At 38.8% G+C, this 26021-nt stretch overlaps 2 protein-coding genes across 2 annotated transcripts in view; one reads left to right on the plus strand and one right to left on the minus strand.

Annotated features, from left to right (window-relative positions):
• The window catches only part of CTNNA1 (catenin alpha 1), a 173423-nt gene that overhangs the window by 60909 nt on the left and 86493 nt on the right, over positions 1–26021 (minus strand). The gene's annotated exons all lie outside the window — the stretch shown is intronic.
• LRRTM2 (leucine rich repeat transmembrane neuronal 2) lies at positions 2522–5872 on the plus strand. The gene is made up of 2 exons (XM_005682996.3): positions 2522–3253; positions 3604–5872. Exons 1-2 carry the CDS (start codon positions 3250–3252, stop codon positions 5148–5150), a joined length of 1551 nt encoding a protein of 516 aa, XP_005683053.1. The 5' UTR covers positions 2522–3249; the 3' UTR covers positions 5151–5872.

The following is a 26021-nucleotide window of genomic DNA, read 5'->3' on the forward strand; positions in this document are numbered from 1 at the left end:
ATAAAGCCGTTGTGAAATGAAACCAAGAAAAGGTTTAATTCAGAAAGAACATGGGTTTCTTTTTAGTCCCTTTAGCTAACGAGAGATAAAGATCAAAAAATGATACAAATCTCCATCAATAGGAACAGTGTACTCCAACCCATTTTAAGACAAACTTCACGTTTTCTTTGATTCCAAAGCCTAAACTTTTTGAACCCAAAGAGAAGTCAAGTGGGCAAGACGGCTAGTGACCTAGACAGATCGTGCTCTCTGGGTACTACGGTATAGCAGGCATTACTGCCCACTTCTTCAGGTGTATCAAAAAAATACTCTCGATTGCACTGGTGCTTTTCTGAACAATTTTCCTTGCCCACAAATCTGTTATAATAGTATTAGGATAATGTAATTTAAGGGTTTTTCATCTGTTAGTGTACTGTAAGTAGGCCAAGTAGACTACAAGAGCAGAAGAGAACCAAGAGTTCAAGGGGAAGGAAATGCTTTTCCCTCTAAATTTTCACATATAACTCATTCCTAATCATGGTTGCTGTAATCCAATTGATTTTAACACTTTTCTCCACATGGAACTAAAGTGGTTACTTTAGGGGAGAAATTAATCCAGCTCCTCCTGCCTTGCAAAGGCTTTTTTTCATCAGAGGGTGACTAACTTCAGTAAGAGCATTTACAGTATCCCCAGGGCCTCTTTTCCTTTAAAAAAAAAAAAGAAAAGAAAAAATTGAGAGACCACCCTTATCAGACACCCCTCATTGGAAGCTCTGCAAACAAGTTCTGTTCCTCATAGAATGGTCACTCCGAAACCTAGGGTCACAGACCCTCTAAGAATTTGCTTAAACTTTATTGACAGAAAAATGCACAAGCAACAAAACTCTACAGGCCAATTATGGACTCGGGTTAAGAGCTTCCAGCCTACAGAGAGACAGACTGTGGAAAGGATCCAGGTCAGTGGAGGAATGGCAAACTGAATTCTAAACGAGGACCTCTCCCTCTCTTCCTTAACCAGGAAACAGGAAAACTGGGAACACTAGTTCCTGAGTATAAGGGGTTCCACTAGTGGGCAACGTTGGCCTGGGGACTTCTCTCTGGCCCGCAGAAACTGACTGAGAACTGCCCTGCTGGTAGGGTCTTTCTTTCCCCTCTCCTTTCAGAGGTGTCAGACATGCCCCATGGGTTTTTAGACTCTATCAAACCTAAGGAGTACTTCTGTCATCTTCTCTCTCCCTTTACACATCCCAGGCATTTTCCTCAATAAAAGTCTTATACCTCTAATCCTATCTCGGGGTCTGTTAGAAGGAGGAGCCAAACTAGACACTTGCAATTGCTGCTATCTCCACAGAGACCGGAGGAAAGCACCCTGGAGTCTTCAGTCCTCATTCTGGCACTGCATTCCAACACAGACACAACAGCCCTTGAGAAAATAACTTCTTACACACACCCAGTGTGATAAAGCCCCTGGAAGCCAATTGATGGTGTTCTGGTTTCACAGATACCATGGGGTAGTTTTCAGATTTCTGCCTTCAAGTCTGAGACAAGACCTACTGAGGATAAGTATGAGAGAAATGGTATGGGAGAAATGGCCAAGAAGGCCAAATCAGTAATGTCAGGTGTACAAGAGGCCTTACCTTCATCAGGCCTGAAACTATGACCCTAACTCACACTAGAAATACTTTCATGTTTATACAGTAGTAAACATGGAGCTGTATGTTCATAACCAAATTCTGAAAAGTGATACTATTCCGGCAGGAGAAGGTAGTGTTAGGTCAAGTAAAAACAGCCAAAGCAAAAATCCTATTCCAAAGTATGTGACCTTTTGTATTCCCTAGAGAGAGTCTAACAACAGTTAGTATGAGACTCAGTTCTTAAGTGTGCCAATAGGCGCTGCTGAGCATGCAAATGCTCTATTGTTTGAGGGCCACAATACCCCAACCCAGATCAGTAGAGGCTTTTAGCTTTAGGAGTTCAGTAAAATTCTGAGGCATATACAAGCGACCATGTCAGAATATAGCCATGCTGTACCACTTGTCCTAAACTATTTCTGTTCCACTGTTAACACTTAGAGCATGCAATATTAAATTATATCAACCTACCCTTTTCTCCTACCAAGACATCCAAAGATTTCTGGATTATTATTTTTCAGTTAGTATTGTGATGAAACACTATTATATAAAATAAGACAGAGAAAGAGAAATCATTTTAATTAGCTTTCTCTTAAAATTCTCAAAGAGCAAAATAACCAAATTCTTTGTTTTCCAACTTTTTCCCCCCTTTATTCTTGGTTTATAACGCTAAACTCTTAATGGCAAAGAAGCAAAGCCCACTGAACTAGTTTACCAACACATCTGAAGCAAATCATAGTTTTAACGTCTATTTTAACCAAGCATGACAACCAGGTGATTAAGTAGCTTTCCAAACTACCAGAGCAGCAGGCACTTGCATAGAATGCTGTTAAATCAGCACTTCATAAATCGTGCAGGCTCCTGCCCATTTAGATGCTCTCTATGCAGAATCGGCAGTCTAATGCTGGCTCTTCCAAGCATTATAAAATAGTCACTCTGCTAACCCAACTCACTGTTCAGATGGATCTTCTTGAATGCAGCCTTTATTACAACCTCACTGCTGCTTCCTACACTGAAGGAATACCATGTTTTCAGGTCAGGAGTTCTTCTTTCTCACTTTATTATAATCGGGGGTCTTACAACGACCCCGATATTGTTACAAAGCACGCTGCTTTATAACAGTAAAGCTTCTGGAAAACCCAAACAAAAGACACGTCACCCGGTGACGTCAGCCTATATACAGTTCTGTGTGGTCGCAGCACATAAGCAAATCCATTCTTGTGCCGTTTCTCGGAAAAGCTTTTCAGTAAATGCACTCATGCTGCTCCAGGAGCTCTTCTCTGCAACAAGCCGCCCATCTGCCATCAACAAGTTAAGACCGAGAGAACTAACGGCTGCGGAAAGGAGAGGCTGAAGCTTTGATTAACCAGCTGAGCAGTTACAGGAGGGCGAAATTAATAACATATTCAAAACTGATTTAGGGGATCAGAGTGGTCAAAGAAAATGAAACCAATGCTTTCGAGAGGAATATCCTAAGGAAAAACAACTCGCCCTGGTGGATTTCAATTTTACTCGGAAAGCCTGGGACACAGAAAACAGGAAACTGGTCAAAGGCTCCTGCATGTTAGAGCCTTTTACAGACTCACTGCGTTGAGTCTGACAACCGAGACTGAATGCAGCCTCCAATGTGCTCAGAAGAATGGGTAAGTCCATGTATTTAATGTGTCTTGTACAGTCAGCAAGGAGTCACGCTTTTAAAATAAGCCATTGAATTCACATTTTATGAGAGAAATTACTTGTCACATTTTTTGGATTTTGAGGTTTAGGTAAAATATATACTGCTGATGACAGGATGTGTTGCATCTCCTTTCTTAATGGTCTAAGTTTTGTTCTAGTCATACTAACAAGGCTAGTTTTCCTACAGCAAATGAAAAAATAAGTTATATGTAGTGAAATCTTTTGCCATAATGTTGTTGTTGTTGTTTTCTAAAAGCCCATATGCTCTGCTGAAAAATATTCTATCTTCTTGTTTTCCTTAAATTATATTCTGCAGGCTTACATTTCAAGTGGCCATTAGGGGCCCCTATGCTAGCAGCAATATATGCAATGAGTATGGTTTTAAAAATGCTGCCTGCGCTGGGTATGGCGTGTCCACCCAAATGCCGCTGTGAGAAGCTGCTCTTCTACTGCGACTCTCAGGGCTTTCACTCAGTGCCAAACACCACAGACAAGGGCTCTCTGGGCCTGTCCCTGAGGCACAATCACATCACAGAGCTCGAAAGGGATCAATTTGCCAGCTTCAGTCAACTCACCTGGCTCCACTTAGACCACAATCAAATATCAACAGTAAAAGAAGATGCTTTTCAAGGACTATATAAACTTAAGGAATTAATCTTGAGCTCCAACAAAATATTTTATTTGCCAAACACAACTTTTACCCAACTGATTAACCTGCAAAATTTGGACCTGTCTTTTAATCAGCTGTCATCTCTGCACCCAGAGCTCTTCTATGGCCTCCGGAAGCTGCAGACCTTGCATTTACGGTCCAACTCCCTGCGGACTATCCCAGTACGCCTGTTCTGGGACTGTCGTAGTCTGGAGTTCCTGGATTTGAGCACAAACCGTTTGCGAAGTTTGGCTCGCAATGGATTTGCGGGATTAATCAAACTGAGAGAGCTTCATCTAGAGCACAACCAGCTGACGAAGATTAATTTTGCTCATTTCCTACGGCTAAGCAGTCTGCACACGCTCTTCTTACAATGGAACAAAATTAGCAACTTGACATGTGGGATGGAGTGGACCTGGGGCACTTTAGAAAAACTAGACTTGACTGGAAATGAAATAAAAGCCATCGATCTGACAGTATTTGAAACGATGCCTAATCTTAAAATACTCCTCATGGATAACAACAAGTTAAACAGCCTTGATTCCAAGATCTTAAACTCCCTTAGGTCCCTCACAACCGTTGGCCTCTCTGGCAATCTGTGGGAATGCAGCCCTCGAATATGTGCTTTGGCCTCCTGGCTGGGCAGTTTCCAAGGTCGGTGGGAGCATTCCATCCTATGCCACAGCCCTGACCACACCCAGGGAGAGGATATACTAGACGCAGTCCATGGATTTCAGCTCTGCTGGAATTTATCAACCACCGTCACTGCCATGGCTACAACTTATAAAGATCCAACCACTGAATATACAAAAAGAATAAGCTCATCAAGTTACCATGTGGGAGACAAAGAAATCCCAACTACTGCAGGCATAGCAGTTACTACTGAGGAACACTTCCCGGAACCAGACAATGCCATCTTCACTCAGCGGGTAATTACAGGAACAATGGCTTTATTGTTTTCTTTCTTTTTTATTATTTTTATAGTGTTCATCTCCAGGAAGTGCTGCCCTCCCACTTTAAGAAGAATTAGGCAGTGCTCAATGATTCAGAACCACAGGCAGCTCCGATCCCAAACACGACTCCATATGTCAAACATGTCAGACCAAGGACCATATAATGAATATGAACCTACCCATGAAGGACCCTTCATCATCATTAATGGTTATGGACAGTGCAAGTGTCAGCAGCTGCCATACAAAGAATGTGAAGTATAATATCTACCCATCATCAAAAATTACATCAGATAAGTAACCTATTTTACATAGTAGGGGCTAAATACATATCTAATTTTTACCAATGGTGACATTAAGCCTAATTTTTCCAAACCAAGTGGAGACTTAGGTTTCTGACGTGTTGAAGTATTTTTAATTTTTTTTTAATGAAACCATATTTTAAGTGTTAAATGAAGCAATGCTCACATTAATTTGCACTCTTGTGGGAAAGTCTAAAAATGCTTACTTCAAAATAAGACATTTCATGTATGTAATTATAAACTATTGTGTGTAAACATTTACACTAAGGTCTCCATATGCTATTTTTTTCTACTGAAAACAGTTTGGAAAGACGCTACTGAGCAGAAAGAGATATGGATCAATACTTGTTTGATCATCGCTCTCCACCCCAAGTACCACAACTGGCTTGCTGCTTAAAAGGAGACTTAGCAAAGTTCTCTTGTATGATAATTTGGTATTTACTTAAACCTACAGTTTAATGCCAGTGTGGGGAGTAGAATTTTATGTATGCTGAAGACTGGTCAATATTAAACACTCTTCTTCCAGAGTTTTTGCCTGGGTTAGTAGGTATTATCAAAGTCCATATCATGAAATTAGAACCCTTTATGTAATTCTAATACGCTGAGTGACTCTTTAATATATATAAACAATGAATCCAAGTGATTGTGAAAAGGTCTCATTACAATGAAATCAATTCTAAATAATGACACTGACTTCATATATCTCTAGTTTGACTTATAATGGACATGTTGATTTTTGTGGCATTAGATAATTATTTTAAACTAGTGTCAAATTATCACTTTACTAATTGGTTTACTAAATCCTATACTTACATTTATATGTGAAAAAAGATTTAGAAATTATTTTGGAGAGAAAAGAGATAAACTGAGTCAATTCAACAATCTTATGACCAGCTTCTCACTCTAGTCTGAAAGCACACACACAAATACACCCTCACTCCCTGTCTCTCTCTCCCCCTCCTCTCCCCTCCCCGTCCCCCTCCCCTCAACTGTCATGATCAAAGATGCCTTGACAAAGGGGTTTAAAGCTCTCTCCTCTGCCTTTCCTTGATCTTCAAGCCTCAAAAATTCAAATTCAAAATAACTGGCTAGCAACATGCATAACACTGATTCTTGTTAGAATATATTTTAAAAGAACCATTTTAAAAAAGTACTTTCTAAGTATTACATGCTAAATTTTGACCTTTTAATGGATATCAATTCTTACTGTTTAAGAGCAGCTCCTTCTAAGTAAAGGGAACACAGATTTGAAGCAAACCTTCTCACGGCAGAACACTCCACATGCCTATGCAGCCACACAGTGGTAACTTGAAGGAGGTGAGGGGATGAGAGAAAGGCAGCATTCTGAAATCTGACTCCCTGAAACAGGTTAGCAAAGTTAAAAGGAAGCAAAGCAAATGGGCAACTATACATGATCTGAATCAAATAGGGCAAAGGCCGAGGGACCTGCAGCTGGAAAGGGGTGAGGGGAGAGATTCTGTTATTAATATAAATGTTCAGCAATTTAAAAATGATAATGATATCACATTTCTCATGTAGAAAAGAGCCACAAGTATTTTGTTTATTCAATTATGATTTCTCCAGAGAGACTATGACGTATTTATGATTTAGATATGTTACCAATCATACAGAATTTTTCCATAAATGAGGTTCCACGTATGTACTAGCAAAAACCATGAAATTAGACAACTGACTTGATTTTTAGAAGATGAAAACTGACATTTGCTGATGAAGGAAAAAATTCTTAGAGAAAATCATTACCATAAAAAAAAGTTATCCTTTACTTCATTCAAGGCGTATTTCTTCCCAGGATGGAACTGAAACATGTTAAGACTATAGTTTAACCCATGAGATTTAATACTGAAAGATGTCTACCTACATTTCGAAGAAAATGTGTCTCAGTAAAAAGCAGACAAGATCACAAATTATAGTAAAAATGTGCTCTCTACAATTTCTAAGGTGGGCAGATTCATTTGGTAAAGTCTCAGTCCACCTCAGCAGATCTTGAGCAGTGAGCATTTCATCTCTTAATAAAACTAGACCCTAGGCCTGCTGGGCAAGGACAGAAGCCGATTTCCCGGCATAGAGCACAGCTCACACTTAAAGCCCCTGTAACAAATGAGAGCTCCACAAGCTAAAATTTACCAACCCATTTATCAGGATAATCATGGCCATTTGTAAGGGAACAGCTTTGTCACAATACAATTGTGTCTTAGACATACAAGATTCCACTAACTTTGGAGGATAGCAGAGTAGTTTCCAGCATTTCAACCACAACCCAAAATTAATTGAAACTGTGAGCAGAAGGGTGAGAAAATTGGCTGGGAATCCCCACATTAATCCTAAAGATTACACTAGTAAAATGGACCATCAGTCGGCAAAATCCTTAATGTACATAGGAAAGTAAATTGGAAAATCAAGCCATTCAGTAATTCAGGGGAACAGCATAGCCAAGGCCACCAAGGCATACTTTTCAGTTGAAAAATAACAGATTTTTTTGGCCCTTCATCTTTTGGGCAATGCTCTCCGAGTAAAGTGAATAACAGTGCCAAACAGCGCTTTCCTTTTCCATTTAAAGAGCAAACTTCCCTTTTCAAATGCCTATAGAAGACAAGATTCCTTTTAATTTTGGTCTATTTGTGTTTCTGTATCAGCACAGGTTTGAAGATGAGACTGTTAGTCATATGTGCTCTCTTTACCAACTGGTTCGGGTGGAAGAGCATCACAACTACACTGCAGATGCTGGCAATATAATGTTAGGCCTTTTGTTTTTTACTGTCTTATTCTCTTCAACTCCCCCATGCCCCCTTTTTCATTTTCAAGATTAGAAGAAAATGACCACTTGAAAACCAAAAAAATAAATCTCTGGAAAAAGGAAGCTAACAAAGGGTCTGATACTGTACCCACCTAGTAACCAATAGCTAGTTTGGAATTATTTATATTCATTTCTGTAGCTTGCCAGGATTTCAATCACCTTTCTGAAATTAGAGTGAGTTGATAAATTTACAAATGCATACAACTCAGAGAATACCCACTGCCAACAACAAACAGCAAAAATACTAATTTTTAAGCCAAAAATCTGCACTAACACATGTAATTTCTTAATGTGGCTAAGTTAATTTCTGTACCAATTCAATGAATGGAACTGACTAAACTTCCCAACTCTACTAATTATTAAAATCCATCTGCTTATTCTAATGCTAGTCACCAAGATCTAGACTCTTTCCAATAAAAATGAGCCCTACCTATGTAGCACTAGGTCTTAATTCTAAATTCAAAACAAGCATACCATTTTCTTTAGGCATACCTCCTCTACACAACGGTGGGGGGGTTGGAGACTATAAATGCCCTATTCTCTCTAAAGTATGGATATCAATATGAAATTTTGAAATATTATTTTTACATGATCATTTTCCTAATAAAGCAATACAGTGACAGATCTGACTCAAAAATCTGTTTGGGAACATGCTTTTCATACCTTACAGGTTAAACTGCTTCAACTAGAAAAAGATAAAAGAGATGAAGATAGATAATTAAATATTTCTGTTCCTAACCTAGGGCAAACACATAGTACTTAATTTAAGGTCAAAATAAATAGTAAATGGCTATTTAAGCTTTCATATCGCTATTGCAAACATTTTGGAAATGTCTGCTACTCTTGCAATTAACCTGTTCCTCCTTGGTAATTTTTAAAAGCCTAATCTATGGAATGTTTGATGAACCTTCCGACCAACATTGAAACTGGAAACTAAAAGTACAGTCCACACATATTGTGTTCAGTCACCCTAAGAGCCATTTTTTGTGGGAGTGGTAGGGGGATGGGGTAGGGTGGGAGGTGGTCAAGTGGGTTGTGGGGGAAGGGAGAAGAAAATACTATTATACTGGGGCAGGGGGTAACCAAGTGCAGTGTACAGGGAAGTTTTGTTATTAAAATTGTGTATACTGTAAAAAGTGAATGTCTATTTTTTCCTGAAGCTTTTCCTTGGGAACCTATCAATTTTGACATGTGAAACTTTAAAAATCATTTATGACAGATACAGAAACCTTAAATGAACAGTCGTTTTGTACCATGTTCTCTATAATGCCAAATGTGCCAGTTGGAAATAGGGCAGCTAATCATCACCTGTCTTCATTCAAAGACAGAAAAAAAACTAGGCTAAGAAGTAAAGTGGGGGAGGGGAGCTGGCAAAAAACCACCCAGCTGATAAACAGCAGTCATACAATAAGAAGCTGCTCTATCACAAGCCTTTGCTACTGGACAAACAGCTGTCTATGGGGCTCACCGGGCCCAAGGCTGGCCACCATCTCCCACCCCTCTAACATTTGTGTTCTGCCACAGCCTGGGGAACCTCAAAAATGTACTCAATTGCCTATACCCAGCAAACAGCAATTTGGCCTCTACCTCAGGGATCTGTTAGTACACATCCTAGCAGTACCTTGCACACCACTCCTGGAAGGGAAGCCCACAGGTGCTGACCATGCTGAGGTCTCTAGGATCCCTACATGATCCACCCTGTCCCAGACAGCAGGTCAGTAAGTATGGATAGGGGAAAGGAAGGGAATATTTTTAACCAAACTCTCCTTGCTTGGCATAAACATCCTGAGGACAGGGCACTTTGCCTGGGCATCACTGGGGGCAGAAGCTAAGCTGGCCTTGAGAACTGACTGCCACAGGTCGCCATACCTGCCAGGATGACCTTAACAGCTCTCCAGACCAGCAGTGCAGCAAGACCAGAGAGGCAGCAACAAACATCCAGGGATGAGGAGATCAGAGGGGCTAAGAGAGTTCTTACACCAAGAACCTCAGCAGTAATTAGAGCAGAGGCAGGAAGCACAATACAAAATTTGACTGTCAAACTAACTCACTAGAGGGCACAGGTGATTGTGGTTTCAAGTTACACAAAAGAAATGAGATCCTATCCTTTCTGGAGTTAAAAGCAGAGTTTATTAACATTAATTCTCGTACATTTTAATCTTGAAAATCCCATGTAAAGCTACATCTGATTTCTTTATCAGTTATTTTAATTAGTTTTGCCTGTATGCCACAGCATTCTCAGGTTCCCACTCAGATTTATAATAGAATTCTTCAAGGTCTGTTTAAAGAGATTTTTTTCTTTCTTTAAATATATCTAACCAGCTGGGTACTCTGGTCTCCCTTAGAGAGACAAAATGTACTACAAATTGTCTTTTACAAAGAAAGAAAAGGAAAAAGAGGTGAAAATCACAGCTATTCCCAACATCTCCCCGTAGCATGAGTTCCTCATCACTAGACAATGTTTTGGGAACAGTCTTAGGGACAGATGCTGAACCTCCCTGAAGCCCTATCTGAAGGAGACATTAAAGAGCAAGAAATCTCCAAAGGCAAGTACAATGAAACATGCTATCCTGTACAGCCCACAAACTGAATATACCATCCTTTTATACACAGAGGACCAAGAGCAAAGGTAGCCCAGGCCTCCTGGCTAGAAACCCAACATGACGGAGCACCTATGAACAACCACCACCAACTCTGAAGGCTGGGGCCAATGGCTACACCACCACTAAAGAGAAAAGGCTCTTTCCTCATTCGGGAACCAGATTTTAAAACTGCAGCCCCAGGGACAATTTCCAAAGACTTTTCACAGCTTCCATGAAGAGACTTCACCAAGAACCACAGTGAAGAGAAGCAAAAATGTCATAACTTGACTGAATATCGATTCACAATTGTGCTCAGTGCACAAAAACTCCACCTTTATGCCCTAGTATTTCTACCAAACACACACACACACACACACACACACACACACACACACACACACACACACACACACACACAAAATCTCCAGTTTGCATTTTCTGGAAAACCCTAAGATAAAAACTCTATAGCCATTTATATGTGTCATTATCATGAGAACCAAAAATGTTCCCCTGGCCTTGCTGCCAAATATTATACATAGACGGCAACTGCTCAGCACCTCAAAATCTCTGAAAGCAATGTGTTTATTATTTACACAGGGCACACACAGAGAATGGTTGAAATACCGATGTAAAAAGATCAAAGGCAGGGGTCGAGGATGTTTCATAGGATGCCAAGAATTTCTTGAAACTATATTGTGAATATTGTGTATGAATCTAGAAATTTTACCAGATCCTAAACTGTTTTGGTTAACTCACCCAAAAAGCCCTAAAAGAGTATTCTAGTATACACTAGTTTGGCTTTGATCTTCCTGGTAGCCAGGGGAAAGAACAAAATCAACAGCTTTCATCTGATAAAGGAAGCACATCAGTTTATTTGGGGGGAATGATACAAATGCAAAAGTCTGAATTGCCTTTAAAAACTAGCCAGCGGTAGGAACAATAAGGAAACATGTCAGTACCTCCAAGGAGCTTTTACAGAATAGGTAAAAAGTTAATGTTTTTCACATCAACTCTTGAAAAAACTATGGAAAAGCAGGCTACGCACGCATGATGCATGCTCTGTGGTATGATCTAGCCTTTGTGGTGACCCAAGGCAAGAGCTATCAAGTCAGCAAGAATGAATATGTATCCAACTTGGAAGTATAGTTTGCATTTCCTCCTTATAATATCCCTGGAACCCAAGCTAGAATGTTCATCACATAGGGACATCCAGTAACTTTCTAACCTACCATTACATTATAAATCTTCCAGGCTAGGAGTACAATTTAAAAATCTTTCACTGTATCATGAATGAAGAGAAGCACATTTCATGCAGCTCTAGTTATGTTGATGATAACCGTAAAGCATGACTTGGATAAGAATCTATAAGATGATTACCAATTTCCTAAGAAAGAACACACTTAAAAAGATAAAGCATTCACTAGTGTGAATAGCTGTCAGAAATTTAACTGTCTTTAAAATTTAAAACTCATTCTGTCATTAGCAAAACCTTCTACCTTCAACAAGAGCAAACAGACACCTGTGATTAGAGACCTGCTCCACACTTGGGCCTGTCACGCTGGACAAGTTCATCAACTTTACTGTGCCTTGGGTCTCTAACTCCTAAGATGGAATTAATAGCAGTAACAAGCAAAAGGGAATTTAACACACGCAAAGTCCTGAGAAGAGGCTGGCACACAGTAAATATTTAACAAATATTTGCTATTTTTAATAACAATATGTGAGAACTAGATGTAACAGATCCATCTTTAATCCCATTAAAGACATCTTAGGCTCCGGAGTTGGTCCCAGAAACTCTCTCCTTTCCAGTATTACTTTCTACACTGTTAACATATGGTATCCAAAATGAAGACTGATAATTAGCAAGAGCTTTTAATAAGCCAACAACCTGGATACACTTCTTATTAATAGTAATATAAAACTGACCACATTATCTCAGTCAAATAATCTGCTTTATATAAATGTACTATTAGACAAAGCATTACTCTGATTTGGCTTTATGAATCAAGGCTAAATTTAAAGATTTAGAATTCCTAATTCCAAAAGTCCTTCTGAGTAAGGCACTTAAAAATCAAGTAATTATATAGGCCAACACATATTATCCATTATCAAAAACAGATACTATTTTTCAAAAGAAATATAAAATAATCTCATTGATAGCCTCTGACAATTTTATTTTGGGACAAAATACATAACTGAGGATTAAGGATCACTATTATGTTGGGGGTTTTCTGCTTAGGAAAAAACATACTTCAAGTCTACGTTTAATTTAGGAACCAACCCATCCAATTGTGGAGGATTTGGGTCCTAGGCAGATCTGCCAGAACTACTGAGATCTGATCAAGTGAAGTATGAGAATTTTAAGACAAAGATAACCTATCAGTCAAAGAGAATATGTTTCATGATTGCTGGACGGTGATCCTCCATATTACCAAAATCTCTATTAAATATAAAACGTGGATGGAATTAACCTCTCAGAATGAAGACCTACATTTGGTCATATCAAAGCCTATAGATCATGTGGCCCAGATTTTTCAATTCAAGAACTTCTTTCTTGATATTCTCTTTTCAAGATCATTATCTGGTTTATCCAACAAGGCAAACTGCTGTATCTGCTCCTTTCCCCATAACTTTTATGCACTTTCCCACATCTCTTGACCCTAATTGCTCTCTTTCCTCTTTTACAACCACATTCCACTTCTCTTCATGCTTTCCAAAACTCGAAAGGTAAGCTACTCTATTAACAGGAAAAAGTTCGACTGTCATATATCCATTGCTAAGCAGCCTCTTTTAAGGAAATGGCCATAATTTCAAAGATACTCCTTGACTCCACAAAACCAAATGCCTATCAGCTGCAAATGAATCTATACAGCTTGGGAAATACTATTAGAAACACAAGTACACATCGAGTTGTCTTCTTAGTCTACCCCTCCCTTTGTACAGATTCAAGTATCAAATAATATTATTCACCATTCTTATACTGTCAAAAGAAATATGAGCCATTTAAGGATAGTGACTTTTTTGCTCTTAATAAATAGCACTCATTCCAGGTCTATGACCAAATAAAATCCCTAACACTCCTCACGTATTTAATGTTAATAGTTATTTTGCTGGGTTTATGTAGGGGGTGGGGAATGCACCCTAGGGGATAAAGGACACAGGTATAGAGAACATGGTTCTAAAAATTTCAGAAGTATAGAGTTCTCAAGATCATAGGTGGTAGTCTTTACTTCCTTCATCTGTGCTCTAAATTTTCATATACGTTTTGTCAGAATTCCATTGAATTGACAACAAAAACACTGATCTTCCATGTGAACGTATTTTCTGCCATAGCTTTTGCTCCAAATAGAAAGACAAGAGCGTTAAGCGCTTCATGCTAGAAATGTCACCCATGGCACACACTAAGAAACTGGGTCCAGAAATAACCGTGCCAATGCTACCTTCTCTCTGATTAATCTCCCTAACTCCCCCTTGAAATTCAAAAGGGAAAATGGCAGTAAGAAATAAGGAAAAAGAATATACCACCTTTAGCACACTTCTACAGGCATTCTGGGACAGTGCCAGGTCATCACATCTTCCTCGTGTCTCCTGACAATCCCTTCAGGCCAGTAGGTGCAAAACTGCTCTCTGACATTTGCCATCAACTTCCAACAACTACAGCCCATTTTGTTATTGTGGTAAAACTGCTAGTCTAAGATTTATCTACTCTTCTACATGAAAACCTAATAGCAGATGGTCAGGAATTTTCTTCCTTTTGATGCAGCATTCCTAAAGTGTGAAAAGACATTATAGTGCATAAGCAACACCATCATCTAGACATCCAATTTGTGCTCACTTAGAATTACACATGAGATGAATTACAGGTAGAAGTCGAAGAGTCAACTTGTAAAAGGGTTTATCAAAAGTGGGCTTGACCTTCCCAGCAAAGACATCACCCTAAGTTATTACAAAAACAATTAAGCAAATATAATTGTTAAAAATACAAACCTTCTGGCTTCCCAAAATAATAATCAGTATTTTTAAGATCATGCCTTATAAACCTTTTACATCAATTTTCAAACACACACACACACTCCTCAGTTTAAATTGAAGAGAGAATGGGGGAGGGGCCTAGGGATTAGATAAAACCTATGAAAGGCTATATTCTTTAGTCTAATTTATGAATTAGCATTTAAACTAACTGAATTCCAAGACCTAATATCAACTGGGAGTAAGAACACTATAGATGGCATACATTGAGAAGGGGAGGAGTGAAAAACATTAAGATTCTGTTTTCTACATGTTAAAAGCTGAAATTCAAGTAGTGGATGATAAATTTAGAATAAAGATCAAGGCTGGCTGGAAACATAAATTTTGAAATCATCCATGAATAGAGGAATTTTTAAGTCATAAGACTGAATGACTTCAAGGGACTGAGAGATGGAGATGGGATTCATAAAACCACACTCTTCTCCTACATCAACCTGAGAAAACTTTAAACAGTTATCTATCAAATAACAGTCAACCAAAAAAGAACGGGATCCAAGTGCAGCACCCTCCTCTCAACATCAAAATCACATGAGCAAATCACTTTCTATTGGAAAACTAACAGGAAAGGTCAACTTAATTCATGAAAATGAGCTGAAACACTGCATATCAAAGGAATTGGTACTATTAAGGATCCACATTACCTTAGGAAGGGAGAATGGTTACTACAACAGTAAATCCACCATTAGTCACACCTCTAAGTATGTTCTGAAACAGATGATCCTGCCCTCAATGAGGTCTGTGTAATAAACCAAAGATACAGTAAGAGAACATGGAACAATCAGAAAAGCAGGTTTCAATATGGGGGAAAATGTATGACTCATTTACTTGAAATACAAGGCAAGTATTCAATAAAATGATAATCATATAATGTTCTCTTATCTTCATAGAGGACTGGGTTACAAAGTGTGTGCATTTATCAAAACCTATCGAATATTTAAAATTTGTACATTTTACTATATAAAATTCATCATAAAAAATTAAACTGAGATGCATGCTGTAACATTTACAGATGAAATATGCCAAGTATCTACAACTGACTTTGAAATGAATCAAAACAATAATAAGATGGACTTTCCTGGTGGTCCAGTTGTTAAGAATCTGGCAATGCAAGGGACACAGGTTCAATGCTTGCTCCGGGAAGATTTCACATACCTGTGGACAACTAAGCTCATGCGTGGAAACTACTGAGTCCATGCACCACAACTACTGAAGCCCTCGTAGCCTAGAACCTATGCTCTGCAGCAAGGTAAGCCACTGCGATGAGAACCAAGTGCACTGCAACTAGAGAAAGCCTGAGTGCAAAAATGAAGACCCAGCACAGTCCCCCACCCACAAAAACTCAAAAGTAAATAAAACACTAAGATGATGGACACAGGAATTGGTAAACGTGATGAAGCAAATATCAAAAAATCAATCACAGAATCTACAAAATAGGTGTGTGTAAATATGCATGTTCAATTGAAAAACTCTTTCCAGTTCTATATATGTATGAAATTTTTCATAATAAAACTTGGGGAGGAAAGGGCATATATAATCAAAAGTCTAATTTATGGTATAGGCCATCTAACACTATTCTTCTCACCTGGAATTATAGTGTTGCACGGTGGCTAAGAGTTTGAAGTCTAAAGCCAGGCTAAGTTCGAAGTGTGGTTGTGAACTTACTACCCGTGAGATCTTAAATAAGTCATTTAATCTCTCTGTCTTAACAGTATGAAGCTCATGTTTAGAAGATTAAATGGGAATGTGTGTAAAATACTCAGAACAATTCCTGGGACACAGTGACCTGTATTACTAATACTACTTCCTAATATATTTAAATAATTCAACAAGCACGTCAACTTTCACTATATGAGATGCTCAGGTGATATAGGCACTTGCCCTCAGGAGTTTATAGTTTAGTCAGAGGTTAATTTCAAAAGAGACAATGATTAACTAATAAAAGAAGGCCCCAAAATGTGAATTGGATGGTACCACCTAGATCGCTGATGGATTTAGAAAGGCGGGGGGTGGGGAGTGGTCACTGAAGAATACAGTGGAGAAAACAGTCTTAAGCTAGGTACAAAAGTACAAGTAGGATTTCAATATGACTGGCTGTGGGGGATGGCCAAAGCCTTTGATCTGACAAACTGATACCAGTAAGTGAGCAAAGGTAAGTCCAAATGCCAAGGGGCTTCAGGGACCAGGAAAGGTGCTCAGATTTAACATGCTCAACAAGAACAGCCACTCCAGATTTGTGGAGATGACTAGAATTATGATGGTCAAAGTGGTGATTTAGAAAAATGTATTTTAGCAATTTTTCTTGTTTTGCTGAGAAAAACAAAACCTATAATTTTAACTATCAGAGAAGGGCTGCAGGAGAAGACGGATTAAAGATTTATACGAAGGACAGACAAAGGGTAAGACCCAAAGGCCAGTTGGGAAAAAAACAAATGACTCTCTCAGAGCTTTGCTCAAGAGAAATGAGGGCAGCACGAGGGGCAAAAATGTAAGAAATCATTCCTTCTCTGCTGCTGCTGCTTCTAAGTCGCTTCAGTCGTGTCCGACTCTGTGCGACCCCACAGATGGCAGTCCACCAGGCTCCTCTGTCCCTGGGATTTTCCAGGCAAGAGTAATGGAATGGGTAGCATGTACTAAATAGAGCGTCCAAGTTGCCATGTCAGTTTCAAGTTTTCATTATTAATCTCCAATCTGGAACTATTTTCTGAGAAGATACATGGTTTCTTCATGTTTTAATATTTACAACTTTCTTATCAAGTGTAAATAAGGACTCCCTCTGAGACACAGAAAAGGCAGAACCAGTTTCTACTTTTTGAAGTATGGAGCAAATCCCTTGCTTGGGTCCCCTTTACTCTAATAAAATCTATTATGCACTCTTAAATTCTCTGCAAGCTAAATTTTAAACTTTGAGAACAATAATTTCTGATTCCCTTGTATGGTACAAATATTAAACAGAAATGCAGGAGCACAGTGTAGTGACAACCTGCTAATTTAACTCTCTCACATACTACAAAAGAATCTTATTATAAGGTTTAATTTGTTACTTTCATATATAAGAGGTTCATTAATGGCTTCACTGTTAAATACCTCAGTGAAATTGCTATTTTTTTAAAAACTGTGGAATGGCTGCCAATATAATTTTAATAAAGCCCCAAATGTTATCTACATACTATCTTCATAACAGAAACTGAAGAGGAAAAATGACACCTTAAGGGTTATATTTCACAACAGCAACAAGTTTCAGAATTTCAGAATCCTTTCATCTCCTATCCGAATTTAATACCATCATGTTTTGGTTCCCTGTCTATAATCAAATACTTTCTCTTTCTTTACAAAGACTCAGAAACCATCATACTTTTAAGATTTCTTCAGTGTGTCAAATAAGAAAACACATTTTTATTTTTTCAGATTTTCATTACAATCAAGACTAACTGAAAAAAAGAAGGAAAAATTGAAAACATATAGGGCAATTTGAGGAATCTTTTAAACATATCTGTACAAAAGAAATGGGAAAACTGCATAAGAAGCTTATGTATTTTTTAGAAAGGAGAAAAAGGAGTAAAAAAAAAAGAGAAAAAAGAATAAATCAGTTTTTTCCTCTTTAAAAAAAGACTAGCTGATAAAATTTCTCTACTTAGGCAAACCATGAAAATTATCAGATATACAGATTTTTTTGTACAGACTTAAGAATTCTACAGTTAGAACCAGACAGAGAACCACAGGCTGGTTCAAAAGTGCGAAAGTAGTACATCAAGGTTATATATTGTCACCTTGCTTATTTAATTTATACGCAGAGTAAGTACATCATGGGAAATTGTCAGGCTGGATGAAGCACAAGCTGGAATCAAGACTGCCAGGAGAAATATCAATCACCTCTGATATGCAGATAACACCACCCTTATGGCAGAAAGTGAAGAGGAACTAAAGAGTCTCTTGATGAAGGTGAAAGAGAAGAGTGAAAAAGCTGGCTTAAAATCCAACATTCAGAAAACTACAATCAAGGCATCCAGTTCCATCACTTCATGGCAAATAGATGGGGAAAACATGGAAACACTGAAGACTTTATTTTCTTGGGCTCCAAAATCACTGCAGCCACAAAATTAAAAGATGCTTTCTCCTTGGAAGAAAAACTATGACAAACCTAGTTTGTCATAGTATAGTAAAAAGGAGAGACATCACTTTGCCAACAAAGGTCTATCTAGTCAAAGTTTTTCTCAGTTGTCATGTACTGAAAGTTGGACCACAAAGAAGGCTGAATGTCAAAGAATTGATGCTTTCAAACTGTGGTGCTGGAGAAGACTCTTGAGAGCTCCTTGGACAGCAAGGAGATCAAACCAGTCAATCCTAAAGGAAATCAACCCTGAATATTCATTGTAAGGACTGATGCTAAAACTGAAGCTCCAATTCTTTGGCCACCTGATGCAAAGAGCCAACTCACTGGAAAAGACCTCAATCCTGGCAAAGATTGACGGCAAGAGGAGAAGGGGACGACAGAAGACAAGATGGTTGGATGGCATCACCGAGTTAATGGATACGAGTTTGAACAAAGTCCAGGAGACTGTGAAGGACAGGGAAGTCTGGTGTGCTGCAGTTTATGGGGTCGCAAAGAGTCGGACACAACTGAGTGACTGAACAACAAAGAATTCTACATAATTTTTGACTTAAGGGACTTCGTCGGCAGTCCAGTGGTTAAGACTCCATGCTCCCACTGCAGGCAACACACAGGGATCACAAGTTTGATCTCTTACGGGGGAACTAAGATCCCAAGTGCCATGCAGCCAAACTATGTGTATATGTGTGTATAGATTATAATATATATAATTATATAATTTATATTCAGTTCAGTTGCTCAGTCGTGTCTGACTCTTTGAGTCCCCATGAACCTCAGCGTGCCAGGCCTCCCTGTCCATCACCAACTCCCGGAGTCCACCCAAACCCATGTCCATCGAGTCAGTGACGCCATCCAACCATCTCATCCTCTGTCGACCCCTTCTCCTGCCCTCAATCTTTCCCAGCATCAGGGTCTTTTCAAATGAGTCAGCCCTTCGCATGAGGTGGCCAAAGTACTGGAGTTTCAGCTTCAGCATCAGTGAACACCCAGGACTGATCTCCTTTAGAATGGACTAGCTGGATCTCCTTGCAGTCCAAGGGACTCTCAAGAGTCTTCTCCAACACCACAGTTCAAAAGCTTCAATTCTTCAGCGCTCAGCTTTTATAGTCCAACTCTCACATCCATACATGACTACTGGAAAAACCACAGCCTTGACTAGACATACTTTTGTTGGCAAAGTAATGTCCCTGCTTTTTAATATGCTGTCTAGGTCAGTCATGACTTTCCTTCCAAAGAATAAGCGTCTTTTAATTTCATGGCTGCAGTCACCATCTGCAGTGATTTTGGAGCCCAGATAAATAAACTTAGCCACTATTTCCACTGTTACCCATCTATTTGCCATGAAGTGATGGGACCGGTACCATGATCTTAAGTTTTCTGAATGCTGAGCTTTAAAGCCAACTTTTTCACTCTCCTTGCAGGTATTTTTAAATTTAACGAAAGTAGGGGAAACTGTAAATGGGGAGATCCTACCAGATATCAACTTCTGTTGCTTTCTGCAGCTCTTTTTACAAGAAAAAAAAGGGGACATGCTTTCCCCTTCTGCTAGAGACGGAAAAAACGGAGACTGTCTCACTGTCTCATCCACCATACACTGAATGTGTGGGACTCTGAAACACCTTCAGGTGAGGGTCTGCAACTAGAACCATTGGTAAAATACAGTTCTCAACAAAGTACAAATTTTTAGGAGACAGGTGGGGGAAAATGTTTTACCCAGTATGTATTAGATTTTCTCTTTTTTTCTGGAGGATAACACTTTACAATGTTGAGTTGGTTTCTGTCATATAACTTGAATCAGTCTTAATTATATATATATAAACTATATAGAGGCTCCCTCTTGAGCCTGTATTATATTTTCTGTATTGGTATTACAGGGTTTCTACTGGAGAATCTACAATTTCCTGCATCTACAATAACTTTTATATATACAACTGGCTGGTTAGTTTGCTTGGTTAAAAGGCCAGTCATGGGTTTTGGTCATTGTAGAGATCAGATTTGCTCTTCACGCTCTGAACTCAAAACTTTTTGTCTGTGAAATTGAAAACATCTGTCAGTGGTTACAACTGGTACTCAAAACTATGGGGATATCAGTGAAAAGCATTTTCACTGAAAAGCTAAGGAGAAATCAGGGTATATGTCCCATAAAGTAAGAAATATCTCTAGATACAATATAATATATAAGCCATCCTAATCCCTTTTAAATGAATAGTATCCACACGAGACAAGAAAGAATAAGATGACATCATAACAAATTAGTCGGGGGGGGGGGGGCGGGGAGGGAAGGAACTAAGAAATGTCTATAGAAAGGCTTAGGGGGATTTTTTTTCCCCCCCAACAGGAGGACACAGTAGGTCAAATGAATCCCATCCTAAAATTCTTTACTGTCACTGTATCACAAAATGTCTGTATTTTACACTACTGCAGCCAGAGAAGTTTGTCAAATTGTTCTTTCTTCCTCTTCTTCTCTCACTTAAGTTTCTCTCCAGTGATGCTTGGCAGCTTACTCATTCAGCCTTTCCTTACTTGAGAGCTTTCAAGCATTTACAGTTTTCACTTAAGTCTATGGAAGAGAGTATTTCAATAGGCACAAGTCCTCTGTGTTCAGTTGGGGAAAAACAGAAGTAAAAAGACCTACGTCAAGACACAATAAAACAGCCTCTATTTGTCTCAAAGAGAATGCCATTATTTAGCTCATTTCTTGTCGAAGATTTTTTTTTTTTTAACCTTTGGCACCTCTCTCTGATTTCAAGTCTTGTACCAACATTTTTACTTGATTAAAGAAAGAATCCCTTGCTTGAATATGTGTTAGTTACATTCAATGCTTACATTCAAGAACTTGTATATCCATAAGTAAACTACAGATACCCAAATTCTGCAGACGTAGGTAAAAATAAAAACAAATATTCTTAAAATTATTTACAAGTATAGAAATCCTGCAGATGTGATGTCAATGAGAATTGTGAAAGACAAGTTTACCATAGAATGTTATATAGAAGGAAATGTTCTGAAAACCTACACTAAACCAGCTCTATGATTGGGCTTCTTCCCTTTCCTGCCAAGACAAATGACTTCTAATCCCAAACAACTAAAATAGCCTGTGTGGGGGAAAAAATCTTTTTGGAAAATTATATAGAAGCTCAAAGTTAGGTAATTAACTTTGTATTCAACCATGAAATTTTTACAAAGGAATTTGTACTTGGATTATGTCTATTTATATGATACTCTCATTTAAAAATTCTTTTCCTAGAACCAGAATGAAACAATCTTTTCTCTTTTGGGGGTACTACTTCTGCATATACACACACAGCAATAGCTTATTTAATGAACAGTTATAAACGTAAGTCCAACCGGAAGAAACACTGGAGCATTTACTTCACATCAGGCAAATGAAAGACTGTGATGGATTTGTGTTGGGTCAGTTTAGCCAATTCAGAACTACACTTTCCAGAATTCCCTTCCCTGCACAGTTCCAGTTTCGCCTGTGTAGAAAGCTATGTGCATGTGTATGGGTGTATATAAATTTAAAAAAAATTATCTTTGCCTTTATAATTTCTGTATTGTACAGCTGCACCTGTTAGAAGTGACTCCTAATTTCTTATATTTTAAAAGGCAATATAGAGTCTAAAAAGCAGCTATAATTAAACTGTAGTAATCACCAGAGTCACTGGATCCTGGGAAGGAAAGTACAACGGTGTAAAAAAGGAGGGGGTGCGACAGAAAATAGAACAATGAAGACAGTGAAAAGAGGATGTACAGTGGAAAAGAGGCTGGAATCACTGCCCTGGAAAATTGCCAAGAAAGAGATGAAAGTAGCTCCCTGAACTGAGCCTGGAAGCAGGAAATGTTGATGGAGGCAGGGGGCAGGGGTGGCTATTAGCCCACAGCCCCACAGCAAGGCCCATACTCATGAGAACGCACTAAGGCACTGTGAAAAGTGTTGCAATATCTCACACACACACACTCACACTAGTACCTAAAAGGTTAATGCCAGGCCTGATAGAGGCTTCCAGAATCCTGTCCCAGTACAACAGCACGCTGACTGGGCACCACCCACCTTAACCAGTTGTACCTATAATGAGTATCTCCCTGACTTAAAGACAGAAACCATCCATTCCCATCATAGTTCACCTTTACCCACAAGCACTACAGCATAACTTCCCAAGATGACCAGTTGCCTTGATCAACTGGAAAACCAACTGAAGATGTGAAGTTTAGGGACCTAGAAGCCCAGGTGTCACAGATCAAGCACAATAGTGCCCAGCAATATAAGAAGAGAGGCTCAGTGAGATATAAGCCCAGTGAAGGCAACATGGGTTCCCTTCTCCTGATTACCTATGATATACTCAACACGGAATATTTTGTGAAAGTATCCCTAAAACTGCACTCCCCAGGCATCTATCACTGGTTACATTACTGCATGTTTTCCACTGGCACAAGGCAAAGAGTACTTTTTGTTTATTAATAGTCTTTCTTCCTATAGCACAGTGTGGCAGTATTTTTACCATGGCTATAGGCAATGCACAATACCACCTAAATTGAATCTAAAAACTCCTTCTGTTATGGCTGAAGTTAAAGGTCCAATATTAGAAAGCAGAAACTACTATCAGTCACAAAAAGACTTATTAGACAGGGTTCCCCAAACCCCAGTAGTGGTTAATAGGCAAAAAAAGTCAGAGGTATTATCTTTGGGGCTCTAAAACCAGAAAGCATCATTCAATGTTTTTTCTGGACAAGAGCCAGAGTTAGGATTTAAAGATCACAGGAATTCTCAGATATGCAAAACTGAAAGAGACTATAGTGAAATGATAAAACCTTGAAAATTATTATAGTGAATGAAAACTACTATAAACCATCTCTGATGAGAAAAGGTAATAAATTATGAAGTGTAAAGTGATCCGACACTCCGAAATAAACATTTCAAAGAGAACAGTAAATGCCTATTGGCTGTACAGATAATACACTAAGATGTGCTGTCATAATAGTAATTATTTGTTAAAGAGAAGTAACCTCAATATTACACAGAACAGCCAATAATCGAGCAGCTAGCCTAAGGCTACTCAATCTGACTTGGTTGAAAAACAATTCAGACGAGAAACATGACACAATGACTACATTCCAAGCATGTGAGGTTTACAGACTTCATTACAATAAGGGACCGGAAGCTGATGCCCCAGAAGAGAGAATAAAACAAAGGCCTCAGATTAAATATCTAAGAAAGTAGCAGGAAAGCAATGACAAACAGGGGAACAGCTTTCTTAGGAGTGAAAAAAGATAGCAGAAACTTCTGACCAAAAAAGGGGGCTGTGGAATGCAATTCAGTGGTCATAAGAGCAAAGAATATACTTAAGAAAACACTTCTGGGTGGGGGGGGGGGGGACCCAAGCAGAAGTCAGGAGATTATCTTAAAGTCTCTTTTACAATTAAGTAACGTAACTCTCAAAACAGATATCTTTAATGGTGTGTGTGTGTGTGTGTACTTTACTGCATCTACAGAAAACATTTCTGGAAGGAAACAAAATATAAGAAGAAAAAAATGGATGGCTAGAGAAAACAGCAATGAAAGGGGACTTCATATATACTCACTATATACTCTTTTATACTCTTTCAATTTTGCACTATATAAATATATTACCTATTTTAAGAATTAAAAAAAACCTTTTATTAGGTAGAAAGCAATACCGTAGTCATAAGGATCTCAGCTTAACAATAAAGACCTACATTTTTCAAAACAAACCTATCAGAGTCAGCAAATGAAACACTTTCCCACTTTCCCATATCATTTCTGAAGCAACTAACCATTAATCCAATGAGTAAGTTCACAGATAACATCTTAAGGCAACTGTTCATATCTCCTAAGTGAAGACTGATGATGTCAGCCAGCCCACATGCCTCACTTCTAAGTCAGCCCAGCTTAACTACAAAGATTTTTCCCTTCAGCCATTTTAGAACTCTAAAAAGAAATAAAGATTATAAACATCAAAGGGTAAAGAAACCTTCTAGACTTCACATTACCTGTTCCAGTGTCTTTTTAATACTACATATGCAACACCTAAACATTGTTTTCAGTTAATTATTTAACCAGCTCTAAGGTGTGTAAGGAGGTTTCTCTGGTGGCTCAGAGGTTAAAGTACCTCCCTGCAATGCGGGAGACCTGGGTTCGATCCCTGGGTTGGGAAGATCTCCTGGAGAAGGAAATGGCAACCCACTCCCGAATTCTCGCCTGGAGAATCCCATGGAGGGAGGAGTCTGGTGGGCTGCAGTCCACAGGGTTGCAAAGAGTCAGACATGACTGAAGGTGTGTAAGGAGAAGCCAATGGCACCCCACTCCAGCACTCTTGCCTGGAAAATCGCATGGACGGAGGAGCCTGGTGGGCTGCAGTCCACGGGGTCATGAAGAGTCGGACATTTACTGAGCGACTTCACTTTCACTTTTCACTTTCATGCATTGGAGAAGGAAATGGCAACCCACTCCAGTGTTCTTGCCTGGAGAATCCCAGGGACGGGGAGCCTGGTGGGCTACCGTCTATAGGGTCACACAGAGTCGGACACGACTGAAGCGACTTAGCAGCAGCAGGGTGTGTAAATTCTCTTAAACAGTGAGCTAGTGAGTTTATTAATAAGACTAGAAAAAGTTTTATTCATAACATCATCTTCTGGTGCTAGAAAGAAGTTTCAATAAACTACAGAAAGCAAATCAACATGACTTGTAGAAAAAACGAATGAAAGGACCTCCTGGTGGTCCAGTGATTTAAGACTCTGCGCTTCCAACTCAGACTGGACCCCTGGTCAGAGAACTAAGTTCCCACATGCCGCAAGGCACAGCCAAACAAAAAGCAATAAAGAAAAGAAAAAAAAAAGAGAGAGAACAAGAAATTATATGGATAGTCATAGTATTCAAATTTTTAGAAATCTACTTCAAATGCAGTCACCAAATAAATTCAAAATGAGCAGGAAAGAATAATGAAGAGATTTTATACAGAGATGCCTATACAAAACTCAATTCAGAGAATGAACACTGACAGTCAAGAGCCTCGCTTCTCCATGCCAGGAAACTCAGAATTATCTATAAAGAAGTGTGCCAGACCCAAGCAAAGTATACGTTTTAACAGTAAAGAGAATATATTATGAATCTGGGAATAAGGCCACCAACTTCAGGCAAGATAGTTAAAACAAATGGAAAGAAATAACCTCTGCAACAGTCAGTAGGGGTGTATTTCCTAAAAATTAATACGATCTTCAGATATTATTACCAGAATGCACATAAGAAAGAAAAGATTCTCCAAATGAATTTGACCACTG

This window comes from Capra hircus, chromosome 7 (assembly GCF_001704415.2).
Source record: "Capra hircus breed San Clemente chromosome 7, ASM170441v1, whole genome shotgun sequence".
NCBI lineage: Eukaryota > Metazoa > Chordata > Mammalia > Artiodactyla > Bovidae > Capra > Capra hircus.